Consider the following 17,548-nt stretch of genomic DNA (forward strand, 5'->3'; position numbering starts at 1 on the left):
AGTTAAAGCAAGGGAGTGTCTAGTATGTATAATGATGCTAAAGCTTATGGGAACAAGAAGCCTATTAATTCTAATGTGCTACTATCATGCCGAAGGTAGCAATTGTTATGTGAGTTGCTCACATGGTCCCCATTGATGCCAAACTGGGATAGGTAAACAGCCATATCATATTTTGACCACATTTTTATATGTAATATTTTTATGGTATAACACAGAAAAGAAACGTTGTGTGTTATAGCTTCCTTTAAGGAGTATTTTACACCTACTGTTATAGGAGATTTTTTTTAGGGTGTGCGCAGTATTTTTGGGTTATTGAATATTATTTATGGCTATGCAGATGTAATATTTACTTTTAGATTGTAAGCTCTAATGAGTAGGACCCACTGATTCCTCCTGTATTGAATTGAATTGTATTGCAACTGTTTGCCCTAATGTCGTAAAGCACTGTGCAAACTATTGGTGCTATATAAATCCTGTATTATAATAATAATATTAATATACACAAAAAACACTGCTGCTATAAATATGGTTAACAACAAGTCCACTAATAATCTTAGCAATGCCAGTTCTTTTGGCAAATACAATAGATGCCACACTGCCAATCCTGGTTTGGAGCTCACAAAGAAAATCTCCTAGTCTTGTTAAGGCACTTAATTTTTATGAGTTGCTCCTTAACAATAAATAAGGCAGAACAACACCATTATACACTCTTCAAATTTTAGTCAAACTAGATAGCATTCTGTTTGGTTCCAAGTCTCCTATCTATTACCCAAGCAATCTCTTTAGCAGAGCAGGTCTGCTTCAAACGAGATATATGGGGTTACTACAAAAACAAACATGCATACTCACCTCCATGCTGCAGTATCTGTGTGACACTGATGTTGTTCCACGCGAGTCCTAGGACCAAAAGCTGAGCAATCATATGACTTTTTATCAGTCAGCTCTTGGTCTATTTTCAGTGGAGAACAATGACTGTCAGCCATTACCCCCTGGTCTGCTCCTCCAGCGCTACCTGAAGTGACAGACTGAGGAGGGAGCCTGGCTCTGGCTCTCAGCCATGTGCTGAAAGATGAAGCCAGCTGTCAGTCAGACAGCTGGGTGGAACCCAACAATATTGTCAGGATCCTTTCTCAATATTTCACAATTTGTCCCTGGGTCACAGGAGTACATTCATAAATTTATTCATGTGATTAAAAAAAAAAAATATATATAGTCAAAAATGTTTTGTAAATGATGACAACATTTGAAATTAAATTGATTGGGGTGTCAATGATGTTGTTTTTAAGCCAAGGTAAATGTAAAAGTTAAAAAAATGAATTACATATCCAAAATTTCTAAGGCCAGAATATGATGCTGCTGACACTTTCTGTGATAACAGCACTGTGTGGTAACACCACATACATTTTCAAAGGCATCTCCCAAGCATGTAATATAATGGAAAGGTTTTTTCCATGTTGCACTAGAAGTCACAGTAAAATTACCCTCCCTCTGCTGTGTTTTTTTTTTTTGTTTTTTTTTTTGCTTTATGTCCATGATTGCAGGGCATGGGGTTTGCTGCTAAGTTCAGATTTTGGCGATTTTAAGCATAATTTGAAGTACCCACTGTGAACTGAACCCAGACAGATTAACTCATCCCTATTCCACACAAATCTAAAGGGGAATATTGTTCATGTACAGTATGACAAGTGGACCCATGCAAATCATTATTTTATTTTTTTAGTATGACACTGTGGCCAACTGTCTATACCTGTAAATACCTTCATTGTAAATTGTTGGTTAAACCAAAATAGATATCTGCTAAAGCTGGAGTCTTGTAGGCTGAGTTGCCCAGTTTTTCTTTTTAGAAATTGGTTCTTCCTGATATAGTTTCTGGCTTGGCTTTTTTGAGTCTCTCTCTTCCTGATACAACACAAGTGCAAAATCTGGTGAAGCTGTGCATGGTTGCCAATCAGCTTCTAACTTTAGCTTATTCAATTAAGATTGGAAAAAAACTGGACGGTGATTGGCCTTTATTCAGAGCTAAACCAGATTTTGCACTCTCCAGCTTATGGAAACCAACCCCATAGGCTTGTATTCATAAGCTGTTCTCCTGAAAATTTTATTTTTTGAGTCTCTAATCTGGAACAGGTAGGTAGATAAGGACATTATTTCTGAAGGCTTGTGGGTAACTAACTTGACTACTGACAGAAGGAGGTTAGAAGTTGTATACTATATATGATAACCTTCAGTGCAGGTTCCTTAAAAATCAAACAGAAAGTGAGATACCCAGTCACAACTGCAGTGGCAGGTGTGCAGATTTTGGAATTCAGACATAGAGATGTCAGTCCCAAAGTCCCTGAGAAACACAGAAAGCATTGGGTGGCTGAGCTCTACAACAATCTTTAATGTAAGAAATATTAATTTCTGGAAAAATTACATTTTACATTTTACAAAGAAACTCTTGTACTCTGGAACTTCAGTTTTTATATATATATATATATATATATATATATATATATATATATATATATATATATAATTTTTTTTTTATCCAAATTACTTTTACTTTTTTTGGTGATTCACAATCACTATTCCAACGCCGTACACAATGGAAGCTATTATTTCTATGTAAAGCACTTGGTAAAGTTGTATTGTAGTTTGATAAATGGCTTTATACTTTAGGCTGTAACTCTGTTGTAAACCAGTGGTCTGAATGCACAGTTGACCACAAGATCATAAATTAATGCAATTTGAGGTTCCCTCCAATATGCCTATTTTTTAGGTTTGTTGAAAACTGTTGGCATATAACTACCCCCGGTTTTATGAAAGAGGTGTCTTTATTTTCAAACTGAAATGTGAAAATGCTACATGCCTCCAGTGTTTTACAGAAGTTTAATAAACCCCTGAAATCCCTGACTGCTGATTGCTGTATCAACTGCTGATCTTTGTTTTATTTGTTTGTCTTCTGGGTTTTTCTCAAATAAGATAACTCATGTAAACTAATGGATGTGCATCTCAATTATAGAGGAACAGATAAAAAAAAGGTACTCTATGGAATAATAATTTGTAGGTGATCTTTAATGCCATTAAGACTACACTTTACTTGAGCTTGGGAAATGTCTGTATTTAAAAGACGGCATCAAACTGTAAAAAAAAATCTAAAAAACGATTACCAAGATTTGTGCTTTTAAAAGGCAGTCAATTGCTTCACTTTCAAAGCACATTCTCCCTGAATATTTATAAGAAACAAAAACAGCAAAAAGATCTAAGATCAGTAAGACAACAAAGGATAATCCACAACTTAATACTGATCATTTTCCGGATGAAACTTTGTCATCAGAATGTGCTGTGTGACTAGACACTTCCTTCCAGGGGTAATGGTGTCTGAAAAGTCAAAACACAATGACTAACTTCTCTTCAACTACATACATGGTACGTTGACTTAGGCAACATCAGATATTACACAATTCGAGGGGCCAAGGAAACAGTCTTACTAAGGAAATATTGTATGGCAATTATGCGTTATGCTTTAGAGGGTGTGGAAGGATTTTTCCAGCCCCGCATTATATAATTTATCACAGTGTAATATCAATTCTATAAGTCTATCAAAGTATTATCATTGCCAGTAAAACACATCATTACTCAGTGAGTAATTCCCCTGTTTACTTCAAACACTTTTTTCCCAACATGGGCAGGTCTGATCAGGCAGAGTTTTGGAACGAGTTGCAGCGTCCCCATTTCTACATAATGCTGTAGGCCACAGCAGAAAGGCAAGTCTCAACTGCGCTCCATACAGTAATCAAGCTCTGCGGCGCCTCTGGTCTTGCCTTCTGCATATTTCACATGTATCGTCATGTCTTCCAACTCAAAATCTGTCTCATCTGCACTACGTACACATAAACATGCTTCCCTTGCTTTTACCTATCAAACCTCCCAACGGCTAATGGGTTTCTGTTTTACTGATTTTAGCTTTTATATCACAAAGTATACAACGTTTTTCTTTCATTGATATTAATTATTAGATGGTTACAATACAAGTCTAACAACTACCATTTGAAAGCCAAAGAGCAGTGTGGGACAATGTGCAGCAAGCAATTCAACAAATAACAAGCAACTGCAAATCATATTTCATTAATTAGAGTGCAGTAAACTAAAATCTTATGGGGTTCTTGGCCCATCTCTTTAGATCATTGGATTCAGTTCTTTAATCATGGAGGCACGACATCACATGTGGGCATTACTAAGCATAGCTTGCAATCAAATAAACTCTGTCCAGTAATGTCCACTCCTTTATACTGATATCCACCATTTAGGACATTCTGACATTTACATAATTCCTCTCAAAAGCTAGCCCACTGCTTGCATCAGGCTCTTGAGAGTATTGCTAAGGCAGACTGCTATGAACAGCACCCAGCCCTCACCACCCATGATCTTCCTGAACTGTATAGAGAAGCACAGATGTGCGCAGCCTACTGTATTAGGGTGTGTACCCAAAAGCTTAAACACACATGTGTATATATATATATATATATATATATATACGCACAGTATCTCACAAGGTGAGTACACCCCTCACATTTTTTAAAATATTTTATTATATCTTTTTTTACTGTGATAACACTGAAGAAATGACACTTTGCTAAAATGTAAAGTAGTGAGTGTACAGTTTAATAACAGTCAAAATAACTCAACACACAGCCATTAATGTCTAAACCGCTGGCAACAAAAGTGAGTACACCCCTAAGTTAATGTCCAAATTGGGCCCAAATTGTCACCATTTTGTGTAGCCACCATTATTTTCCAGCACTGCCTTAACCCTCAGGGGCATGGAGTTCACCAGAGCTTCACAGGTTGTCACTGGAGTCCTCTTCCACTCCTCCATGACGACATCATGGAGCTGGTGGATGTTAAAGACCTTGCACTCCTCCACCTTCCATTTGAGGATGCCTCACAGATGCTCAATAGGGTTTAGGTCTGGAGACATGCTTGGCCAGTCCATCACCTTTACCCTCAGCTTCTTTAGCAAAGCAGTGGTAGTCTTGGAGGTGTGTTTGGGGTCGTTATCATGTTGCAATACTGCCCTGTGGCCCAGTCTCTGAAGGGAGGGGATCAAGCTCTGCTTCAGTGTGTCACAGTACATGTTGGCATTCATGGTTCCCTCGATGAACTGTAACTTCCCAGTGCCAGCAGCACTCATGCAGCCCCAGACCATGACACTCCCACCGCCATGCTTGACTGTAGGCAAGACACACTTGTCTTTGTACTCCCTACATGGTTGCCGCCACACACACTTAACACCATCTGAATTAATACATTTATCTTGGTCTCATCAGACCACAGGACATGGTTCCAGTATTCCATTCCAACTGTTTGCGGGCTTTCTTGTGCATCATCTTTAGAAGAGGCTTCTGGGACGACAGTCATGCAGACCAATTTGATGCAGTGTGTGGCATATGGTCGGAGCACTGACAGGCTGACCCCCCTCCCCCCCCATCCCTTCACCTCTGCAGCAATGCTGGCAGCACTCATACGTCTATTTCCAAAAGACATTCTCTGGATGTGACGCTGAGCATGTGCACTCATCTTCTTTAGTCAACCACAGCAAAGCATGTTCTGAGTGGAAGCTGTCCTGTATGTACTGTATGGTCTTAGCCACTGTGCTGCAGCTCAGTTTCAGGGTTTTGGCAATCTTCTTATAGCCTAGGCCATCTTTATGTAGAGCAATAATTATTTTTCTCAGTTCCTTGCCATTAGGTGTCATGTTGTACTTCCAGTGACCAGTATGAGAGAGTGAGAGCGATAACACCAAAATAAACACACCTGCTCCCCATTCACACCTGAGATCTTGTAGCACTGAGCAGTCACATGACACGGGGAGGGAAAATGGCTAATTGTTGCAAAGTGCAATTTCTTTAGTGTTTGTCACATGAAGAGATATAATAAAATATTTACAAAAATGTGAGGGGTGTACTCACTTTTGTGAGATACTGTATATATGTGTATATATATGTATATATATATATATATATATATATATATATATACACAGTATATGGTGTCAATCCTTAGTATTTTGGACATGTCTGTAGGGCAGAGGACGGTGTCAGTAGAGCATTGGACCGTGTCAGTAGGGCAGAGACTGGTGTCAGTAGTTTTTATTTGTATTATTTTATTTTTACTATATTTTACAATTGTTTTAAATTATTTTTTACAATATAATTTTTATTATTTTTTTTTTACAGTTTTTTTAGGAGCTCCATTGGGGACCCCTGATGTCTTACTGTTGAGACAGATGGAGGACAGAGATTCCCCAGACCCTTTCTCTGCACCCTTAGCTGCAGTGGGCAGTGAATGAATGGGAAACGCTCTGTGCTAAGAGGCTTCCTGTTCATTCACAAACTGAAGCATAGTAAACAGAGATTGCCTAGCCTCAGTTATTCATCAACACAGTAGGTGATTGCCACAGATCACTCATTGTTTTTATTCAAAAAAGGAAGGGGCTCGTAAATTACATATTTACCAGCCTCTTCACCCGCTCTCTATCCTGAAACAACACCCTGTGTGCCTGAAGCAGCAGCTATTGGGAGAGGAGAAGAAGGAAGCTAACAGCACTTTGAGAGGGAAGGGAACACGGGGGATCGGTGCTGCACCAACCCAGGCACACCAGCACACCCCCTGCGCACGCCTATGGATGTAAGGTACAGTATGTCATGAAAACAGTCGGTTTATTTAAAAATTTCATAAGCATGTTGATAAGATGGTGAGGGGGGATTCAAACTATAGAGAGATCAGAATTCAGCCTTAATTTTAGATTTCCTATAGTAAAATGGAATAACCGATTCCTCTTCCTCATATAACTGCCTATGAATGGTTGATCTGACAACAGAACAACATCCAGCAAAAGTTATATAAATTGGCCCTAAAATCAAATGTTAACAATAAATTACATGTAAAAAAATATTTATTTCAAGATCAATCAGGAGTTTTATACTGAGTATATTTATTAACTCAACATTATCTACAAAAAAACATTTACCTGCTGGGAAAGCGTCATTTTTTTATTGATTCTATTTCATTTATGTTTACACTGATCTTTAATACCCCTCCCTTGTTATGGTTCTTTACATTTGTCTAGACAGCATTAGTAATAATATGGGGCCAAATTAAGTAGGTGGGCCTACCTGTGCTTGCTTATGGCAAAGAAAACTGGCTTAACAATACAACGTACCAAGCCCAAATGTATTGCATGACTTCTCAAAAACTAGCAAAAAAAAATTCTTATTTCAATAAAGGACTTTTTTTGTAAATCCCATCTATGTTTACTTTACAAGGATGAAAAATCAACAATCTACTAAAGCTGTGCTGAAAACCCACACCCCCTTGTTCCTAAAATGACATTTTAAATCTTATTTAACTGATATTTGTACAAGAAACACAAAAGATGATTGCTCACATTAAAACTCTGACAAATACAAAAAGCTGTTACAGACAAGTACATTGATTTTCAATGCTGCTCCCACACTTTAACATTAAACTTAACCTTTTGTGCATCCTTAACAATTAACCTGACCCTAACATCTCTTAGCCTGACCTAACCTTCTGGTTATATATCCATAAAGCCCATGCTCACTTTGGGCTGATTTGACATGCAAATTGACATTTTAAATCAGAGCCTATTGCTGTCAATGGCACCGTCCAAATCAGGGTGACGCCCACTTTGCGGCGCCGCACCGATTCCCAAAAGTAGTTTCTGCACTACTTTTGGTGACTTCAGGGGCCGATTTTAATAGACATCTGTGCAGGAACCCACACAGATGTCTGTCAAACAGCCCCCTAAGTCAGACTGGAAATGCCGGTTTGAAATCATGCGAGTTCACCTCAACTCGCACTATTTTAAACTCGCCCTCATTATGAACCTAGGCTAAATCAAGTCCTACTTGCCTCATAAAAACTCTGACCTGCCCTATCCTCTCTCCTTCACCTGAGGGTCATACCACACAAGCAATCTTAATGCTTACCTGACATGGCCCTAAGTACAGGAGGCAGGATGAGGCCTGCACTACCAGCCAATTAAAAAAGAACTTGCTGCTCCAATGCACTATACCTCAATGTGTAAAAATCAACATAATGTGCAACTTCGCTAAGGATTAATGAGGTGCAGAAAGTACGGTAGGCAGAGTTCCAATGCTTGAACCTAAATCACTGCTTGCATAACAGTATGCAGTATCTTGGGGCTTAGAGGTATTAGGGACCTAAATTTCTGGTAGCAGTTTACAACTTTGAAAGTCAACAGAGATTTACCACCACTTGACCACAGCCACCCAAAAAGCAATCACTTATTAAGGTAAAATCTATTTTGTTGGAATGGATTAGTTTGCCCAGGTGGCCATGAAGAAATTCTAAGTGCCTTACAAGTCTGGTAACATTTCACAAAAACTTACTCTGGTCAAAGACTGACTTTAGGAAAGCATTTTTTTTACTTGTATATCCCATGCCACTTAAATAAATTAAATTATTTTACAAATGAAAAATTAAAGGACAATTCAGTATCAAGCTCAGGAGAACCAATTTTTAATAGGGCTTAGAAATAAAAAATGACACACTTTTTTTTTCCTTTTGCTGTATGAATGTACTGAACTTCCTGACACCACAGGACCTCAACCTATAGACATTTTTTTTTTTTTTAAAACTTCATCGCCTCCTTCATTTCCAAAGAAAAATAGCACAATTCATATTGCCAAATACGTTGAGTAATGGACTGCACATTCATTTTCCAGACATAAATCAATATGCACTGTATGACTTCTATTCTCCAGTAGTATAGGTATTCTTTCTGCTCTGTACGTGTTATGACAAGCATCAGGACACAAACAAGTCTTGGCCCCATCTCATACAGAACGAGCTGGCTACAGATGTTCTTCTGCAAGCTCCATCTTGTCTGTAGCAAGAACAGTCATCTGAAACACATCATTTCTTTGCCTGCAGCTAAACTGAGGAGTGGTTTTATTAATAGTGGCATAAAATACTTTCCTACAGGAACTTAGAACTATATGGGCTATGGGCTGTCTACATGCCTAGTTGTTACAAAAGGATATGATATAAACAATGAACCCTAGGGTTATTTACTATAGCAGTGCGAAGGGCAACAACTGTATATAAAATGCAGTAACTCATAGCAATTTCACCTTTGGCCACCTTAAGCTGGATCGAGATTTGGACAGTTCAGCAGGCACCAGCCAAATTTCCATCCATGTGTGGCCACTCCATGTGTGGCGATCTACCTATTGACTGCTTTTCAACAGCCCTGTTGGGTAAAGGCCACTTGATCAGCCCTGCAGGCAAAAGGCTGCAGCCCCAATCTTTGTATTCTGACAGTAGGGGAGTCTCCCCGCTGTCGCAATACAATAGCACAGTGGGGAGGATCCCCCCATCTACCTCAAATGCGTGTATGGGGTAAGTGGTTCAGAATTTTTCATTCAACCTGCTGGCTGAACAAAAAAAAAACAGAACCATGTATGGCCAGCTTTTATAGTAATCAGGAAGGTAAATATTATAGCTGATCGATAGTTGTGGGTATCTATCTGTTCTGTACTCATTTGCTCTGTTGAATTAAAATGTGTTTGCTATCAGAAAATACATTCTGTACTTTGGTATTTTATTTTTAATCAAGACAGCTAAAAATGTAAACTTTGGAGATTTATGAATAGGAGTTTTTGCACTTGCATCCCAAATTTATATCAACATTTGGTTTAGAAAAATGTGTTGGCTTGTCTCTTCTGACTTTTATGATAAAATAAATGTATTTTGGGCTGCTCATTTTTGATGCAACGCACTTTCCCTTTCATAACATTTGAGGCTCCGTTCACATATTCTGGGTTGCAGCTCAAAGCATGGGGTCCGGTCCGTCCCTGTCCACTGATTCAGGTGTGAGTCAGGTCCAAATGTTTGCCTGAATTTGCTCTTGAATCAGACCAGAAGACACACAGGACCCTTCTTCAATGTGGACCGCGAGCACTCCAGAGCTGTGTGAACCGACTCTATTGAGGGCCGGTCACGCTCTCCTGTCATGCAAATTGGATGCAGGGAAACCCTTATCCAATTTGCATATGTGTGAACCCGACCTAAAGGGTCCGCCTATCCAAACAGATTTTTTTAGTTTTTGCAAGATGCTAAGGAATTTAACTAATTCCTAATTTATTAGGTGTATCTGAGACTCCACAGTTGCTTGTAATTAATTGGTCTGCAAATCTGCTTTAATACTTACAAGCAACCTAACTTTCCCTTTTGCATTTTAAATATATGTTATGTTCTAGAGAATGCAACAGTAAGAGAGGAAATACATTAGATTTAGCAGGAGTAGTAGGAATCCAAGGTAAACATCAGAGACAGGAATTATGTTAGGAGGCTGTTGTACTTGAGCCTCCAAAATGTATAGGGATACAGTAAGTTACCACCACAAACCACTACTATTTACATTTAACTAAAATTTCACTTTTTTTAAAGACATTTGATTTTAAAGTTTTGTTTTAGTATTAAATGTTGATGGCATATTCTGTAGCTATAAAACAAAAAATGACAAGGACACTATTAGGTGATACTGGACCTTATGGTTGATGTCACCTGGATGGTTACATACATTCACACAGAAGTAAGAATGAAACAAATGGCTATAGAATATGCATTGCTAGTGATTGTATCTTCAAGGTTGGTGGTAAATCTTTAAATTATTACTTGGCAACAGACAAGAAACCAGGTGCTCCTGTTTTATAGCAAGTTAAAAGCCAGGAGCTAAGGTTCTGACCACCTGTCTGATCACCAAAAAGTTTGCAGAGTTAACATGAAAGCAGACAATAAGTCACATCCTTTTCCCTTGTAAAAAAAAGACAAAATTAAAAGCAGGATACGTACAAGGTAAATGCTTCTTCCAGACAAGCACTAGCTGTATTTATTAAGCAAAAGAACGAGACCAACAAAATCCTGACTTCTGTCATGTTTGGTAATCCAATAAGCTGGCACTTTTAGTAACGTTGGGAAATATTTTTATGTGTTATGTCTGCAGTCTACACTTGGCTTGTAAACTCAAATCTCAGCCTAATATTGCCACAGGCCTTGGAATGTATTTATTGTTCACCTTCACACAGTGATTTCATTTTTTAATGTGCTGAAAGTAGCTTTAATCCAGGCTTCCAGTTGCATTTTCTAAAATGATATGGGGTGGGGTCTGTTTTCGTGCATGACAATTATATATGATGAACATCGCAGTGTACTCTGAAGCCTAGGGTGTATTTTCCAAAGATATAACCTTGTGCGCTCTTGCATCTCTAAGCAACACTTTTTGTGCTTTGTATATGACACATATGCATATGATACCTTTAGCGCCCATTCAGACTGGCGCGACACGACTTGCTGGGGCGACCTGTGAATGTGCACCGCGACCTCGGCGCGACTTCATATAATTGAAGTCAATGCAAGTCGCCTCCAGGTCGCCCCAAAGTAGTACAGGACCCTTTTTCTAAGTCGGAGCGACTTGTGTCGCTACTATTAGAACAGGTCCTGTACTATTCAATGGCGAGCGACTGACCGCGACTTGTCAGGCGACCAAGTCACCTGACAAGTCGCGCTAGTGTGAATGGACCCTTATAGACATATTTTGGTTTATTATCACTTTTCTTATTCAAATAAAATATACCCCATGTTTTCTTTCACTGCGAGGAACATTAGCATAAAAATACCCATTAATGGTCTATAAGAACACCTACTGTTCTTAATTAATATATTTAAAGTTAAGTAAGAACTTAAACTGCAGTCAGATTTTTTTTTTTTTACCTTGGAAAATTCATCTATTGAGATCCATACATTTTACAGAAAAAGGTTTCAAACCAAGAGCAAGAAATTAGGTAGTCTGTCACTGCCAGGTTCCTGCACATAGTCTTGAGAATATATGGTTTGCACAAATCCATGGACCACTGGTGGTCCACAGACCAATTTACGCCTTTCCAAAGCACTTTTTTGGGAAGAGGTCCAAACAATTATTAGATATTAAGATGTTGGGAAACTCCCAAAATGATGTAGAGCTTATTAGTGTTTTATGCCAAATAAGAAATGCATTTTCAGGGCTTGATGGCCCACTTTTATATAAAAATAAGGACAAGTTCCTTATATCAGGTTTCCCCATGCAGAGGTTTCAGCTTCATACAGCATTCCAGGTAGAAACAAGAAAAAAGTCAAAATAATACCAAGCTTCCTGGCTCCTTCTTTTTGCAGCACTGCTGCTCAGGCAAGTGCTGTGGTCCTCCAAGTAAACTCTCAGCACACCTGAGCTCACATACTCCAACTCAAGCTTTCTCAGCTCTATTTAGTTGCAACTCCCTGCTGCATGGGCCTCCCTCTCTCTGTTATTCTCCGACCTCTGGGTTCTCTCAGTCCTCTAGACTCACTCAGTCATTTGAACTCTCTCAGTCCTCTAGACACAGAAGCTCCTGACTCCAAAATGGGGTGTTGTCTCCTAAGTAAAGCACACTTATCTCCTAATAGGAACCCTAACCCGCTGTCAGGCCTTTGATTATAAGGGCTGTGCACACCTGTACACAGACCCTGCTGGTCTCCACCAAGACTTGGACACTGGGTAGAAGGCTTCTTCCCTCCCAAAGCTCTTTGAAGCCTCAAAAGAACCCAATTATGAATTACATAACCTGAAGAAAACTGAAAAAAAAAAAACAGTTTTCTCTACTCAAAATCAATATTCCGCACTGCATTTTTGTGAACCCTGTGTCACTTTTGCTTACTTTTAAACAGTGGCAGGGCCATGCACTGTCACTATATTCATATACATTTTCACATAATTTTCCTACACTTTATTATTTCACTATTTCTAGGTTAAAGCGGAGTTCGACCCAAAAGTAGAACTTCCGCTCTTTTGCTTCCTCCCCCCTTCCAATGCCACATTTGGCACCTTTCAGGGGGAGGGGTGAACAGGTACCTGTTTTTGACAGGTACCCTTCCCTACTTCCGGGATACAGCACCACAGCGCTGTCCCTTGGAAGTTTGGCCCCCTCTTCCTTCCCCTGCTGCCGAACCAATAGAAATGCGCAGCGCACTTCGCGCATGCACAGTAGGGACCCGCCCATGAAGCTGCAAGGCTTCACTGCCGGGTTCCCTTACTGGCAATGGCGGCGGCAGCACCCGACAGCCGATGGAAACACCAGCTGCGGTGCTGACATCGCTAGACTCAAGGACAGGTAAGTGTCTTAAAATTAAAAGTTAGCAGCTACATTATGTGTCGCTGCTGACTTTTAATTTTTGGAGGGGGTGGAGGGGAAGGCAGAACTCCGCTTTAAGAGGAGTTCAAATATAGCTGTATTGCCATGATAAAATAGTTTTATCCTAAAGCACAACTTCAGTCAACACTTTATATGTTAGTTGTGGACAAAGTAAGAAATGGTTGGTTTTGAAAGAAATGGTTGGAAACTCTGTCAATGTCACAATTTTATTGCTGCTTCTGTAACCATTGGAAATAGTTTCTGTCCCTTTCTGTCTGGTCCCTGGCACAAAAAGAGAGCAACATTTTTTCATAGCAGTCATTGACTGTAATAAAACATTTTAAAGTGTATTGGGGTATGGTGAAACATCTATTAGGTTTTTTTTTTCTTTTTTTTTGTACTTTTGGTTTCTGTGTTCCTGTTGGGAAATTCTCCTCACTTCCTGGATGGTCACCCGAGCAAAAAGTAAGATGGAAACTCCCCAGCAGGGACACATAAAGCAATAAAACCTAATAGATGGTATAACCCTTTCCCACTCTTGCTAAAGCAAAAAAATATGTTTGGCTTTAAATTGTAACCAACCTCATTTTATCAATTACACATTGTTTAATAAAAAAATTTCAATGTATTTAGCATCCTGCGCTAAAAATAGTCAAGACCATGTCAACCTATGTCACATAGAACAGACAAAAAAATAAGCATTTGTTGCATCTTGAGGTTTTGCTTATTCTTAGAAGTATTTCAAAAAGAACTTCAGTCACTTATTTAGTGGATCTGCCCCCATTTCTGGTGTCATCATTACGATGCATGCACAGATGTGCTATAGGGCTCTGTCCAGCCTTCAGATCTTGGAAGAGCCCGTCAGGACATACACGCACGCGCACTAGATTTTCTGCACATGCACAAAAGCAGAGACGGTGAGACAGTTTTGGACTTTCATAATAGCCATCTTTGCACATGCTCAGGGAAATCTAAACAGGTGCAGATATGTTAGGGGAACTTCATGCATGCAGATGGGCTTACTTGGGACCAGAAACCCTGTGGCACATCTGCACACGTGCAGAATCTGGGAAGGGGCAGGGGACACAAACATCATTCTCGTCTGCTCGAGAAATGTGGAAAGTGACACTAGGCAGTAAAAAATAAAAAAATTAAATATTATATGTAAGGGTGAGGGAGGGAGGGGGGATAGGCAGGGCAATATGACACCTAGTTTAGGGTGAAGGTCTGCTTAATTTATGAAAACAAAACACACTTCATTATGTCTTTTCATAAAATAGGAGGAGGTCAGAAATGTCATAACTTTCAATGAACAGTGATAATGATTTACAGTGTAAATAAAATACAACAATTTCCCTGAAATGTTAATGTAGTATAATCAGGAATATAATATTGTGAACATGAATAACTGGTTTATTCCAGTACAATCAACTTTCTGCGCCAAGTGACACCACCTTTCTACTTAACAGGCAATGTCATCTGAATATCTTGTATTTGAAAGTTTCACTGCATTAAAGTTTATGTAAAGGGATTGTTATTGCTATATGTAAATATGATCTAACACTACCAGCACTAAAATTGTATAATATCACTAACAAAAAACCAAAACTTTGCCCAGGAAGGTTTTTCATATGTGTTATATAATTATATTTCATATAATGTGTTTAGGGACCTAGATGCCTAAAGGTTGTTGGATTGTGTATGTCTATGTCTAGTGGCTGAATATGTCCCACTGCTCTCCAAGTTAAACACCACCACTAGCATCTACCCACACTTTAGACTTCTCCACTGCACAGGCCTAAAAATAAAGTTTAACCAAGCCAAGTGTTCATGTTTTTGTGTGTGATAGCAGACAGTGGTGCCTGAGGGAGGTTAGATCATACCTATGATCAACCTATGAGAAACATTTTTATTAGCCAGATATGGTGGGCATAAGGGGGACAAAAGACACAAGATGGTTGTTGCATTGGTTGGTACTTATCTGTGGGCCCGTTCAGACACTGATGGGCCAAGGAATCATGCCTGATGTCCAAGAAAAGCCAATGTATATTATATAAACATCAATACTCAGGTGTCCCAAGCGTCTGAGTTTATGCATGAAGTTGGACCAAGCCAACTTCAGGTGACTGCATTGCAACAGCACGCTAAACCACCCTTTGATCATTAGCATAGGTCTGACTGGCATCTTGAGTCTCTGACTATATTATAACCTTGTCAACCATAAAGCTTGGATTGTACATTCTGCAATTTTTCTTACATGTTTTTGCCTCAAATGGCGTGTAAGATGTTTCAGTTTGTAAACATGGTATATACTTTATAGCCTGATGGCTAAAATGTATGTGTCACCTTAAACAGGTTCTACAAGAGGCATGTGATGTGGAGCATGTTTGGAAATAAATAATAATTTAGAGCTGTTATGCCTTTCAGTAGTGGGCGGATCACTTTATCTGGTGAGTGCACAACAATTCCAGGTGTAACACATTCACCGATGTCTCATCTTTGTCTACCAAATATCTGGGAGGATATCAAGTGATTGTCAAACATGGGAATCTGAGTACTGTCACTGTCTCACCATACACAAGGAAATAAATCATACATTGCTAATTACATGTTCTTCATAATGCCACTAACTACACAGTAGTAATGACTCAGTGAACTCAAACATTCTCAACTTTCTACTCCAGTGAAAGCCATTTCAGGAAAATATGTTTTATCTTTAATTTATGGCCTAAACCTTTGCTTAGTTAGTAGTTTTGTGAAAAAAAATCCTCCTCTACCACCTATTTTATTTAAGACTGTGGTCTGCTGAACCAAATTTGAATAGTTGAACATACCTTTGTTTTTTTAAAGTGAAGCAAAGATAAAAGAGAGACAAACTAGGAGACTAACAAAACTAGATGCACAAACTTCATGTACTGAATGCCCCTTTCGGATACAATAATGATCTATGTTGGGGTAAAGAAACAACCTAAAGTAGATCTTTTAGACCCTTACAGAGGTTTACCCTAACTTCCTGTCCAGGTGACTAAGGTTTCACCAGACAGGAAGTGAGGGGAAATCTCAAAAAACAACAGACAGAAATAAAAATACTTATTTTAACAGTAGGAGGGCTAGAACAACTTTTATTGCTGTATGTGTCCCTGTTTAGGATTTTTCCTCATTTCCAGTTTGGTAGAACCCTTGTCCCCAGGACATACAAGGGAGAAAAAATCCCCAGAGAAAAAACTTGATTTCGGTCCTAACAGTTCTTTAATATGTCCAAAACTAAAATAGTAAATTGTTGGCTTACCGTCCAAGTTGCAGATTTTGCTGTGCTAGACTGCTGAAATGAAACATCAAAGCTGTGAGGTCCTGGGTAATCTGTATTTGAAGGGATGGCAGGAGAAGGAGACAAGGCATCAAATGTAGAACTTGGCTGAGCATATGGAGATGGTGCTGTCACACTGTTTTGAGCATGCTCATTGGTGTATGGGCTTGTAGAAGATGAGCCATTCTGTATCTGTTGTTCCATGCTATTCAGCAACCCCAAATTTGTATACTGAGGCTAAAAAAAAAACACAGAAAAGCTAGATTAAACTACGGAAACCATGATGTACATTACACTAGGATTTACACAATACCGTATATTGCTGAAAACTGCTTGTGAACATGAAAACCATCTGCAGATACAGTTTTTGGGAATATATTTACTAGACACAATGAGAGGGATTTGTACAAAATGGCATCATCATTCAGATGTTCTTAGGGCAGCAAGATATCGCAATACAGTCCTGGCCAGAGGTGCACAGGTCAAAGAACGTAAACAGAAGCAGAGATGTGTGAATATTTACTCTAATCACTGTGCATCCTCACCCAGTGCAACATTTTATTCCTGTGCACATGCAATGAGAGGTATGAATATCTTTTTATGGGGAAAGCCTTTACGTGAAACTAGGCAAGGTCAACCTGTGTGACGCGAGAGTTCTCTCAGATGGTCCTTTAACCACCAGTAACCAATCAGACTCATGTACTGAAAAATGAGATTTGTACAATAAAATATTTGATTACGATTGGATGCTAAGATGCAATGCAGTATGTATGGAAAGTTTTCCATTAAATATTTTAATAAATGAATTCCAATTTTGCTTTTTCACTACATGATCTATTTATTATTAGATCACAAATTAAACCTTCAATAGTTCTAGCTTACATAAACAGAAATCATTTTACAAATAATCCTTATACAATATAGTGAGAATGCTTTACTTTGAGAATGTTTAAAAGAAAAAAAAGAAAGTGACCTAACAACCCTTGGGTGTTAATCTGCCATT

At 38.9% G+C, this 17,548-nt stretch overlaps 1 protein-coding gene across 5 annotated transcripts in view; it reads right to left on the reverse strand.

Annotated features, from left to right (window-relative positions):
• The window catches only part of TP63 (tumor protein p63), a 235,587-nt gene that overhangs the window by 30,877 nt on the left and 187,162 nt on the right, over positions 1 to 17,548 (reverse strand). For all 5 annotated transcript variants that reach the window (XM_082252082.1, XM_082252079.1, XM_082252078.1 and 2 more), the window contains one exon: positions 16,528 to 16,782. In XM_082252082.1, coding sequence (XP_082108208.1) covers positions 16,528 to 16,782 — 255 coding nt within the window. The remainder of the gene's footprint in view (positions 1 to 16,527; positions 16,783 to 17,548) is intronic.

The sequence above is a fragment of the Pelophylax lessonae genome (assembly GCF_965119305.1).
Source record: "Pelophylax lessonae genome assembly, chromosome: 3".
NCBI lineage: Eukaryota > Metazoa > Chordata > Amphibia > Anura > Ranidae > Pelophylax > Pelophylax lessonae.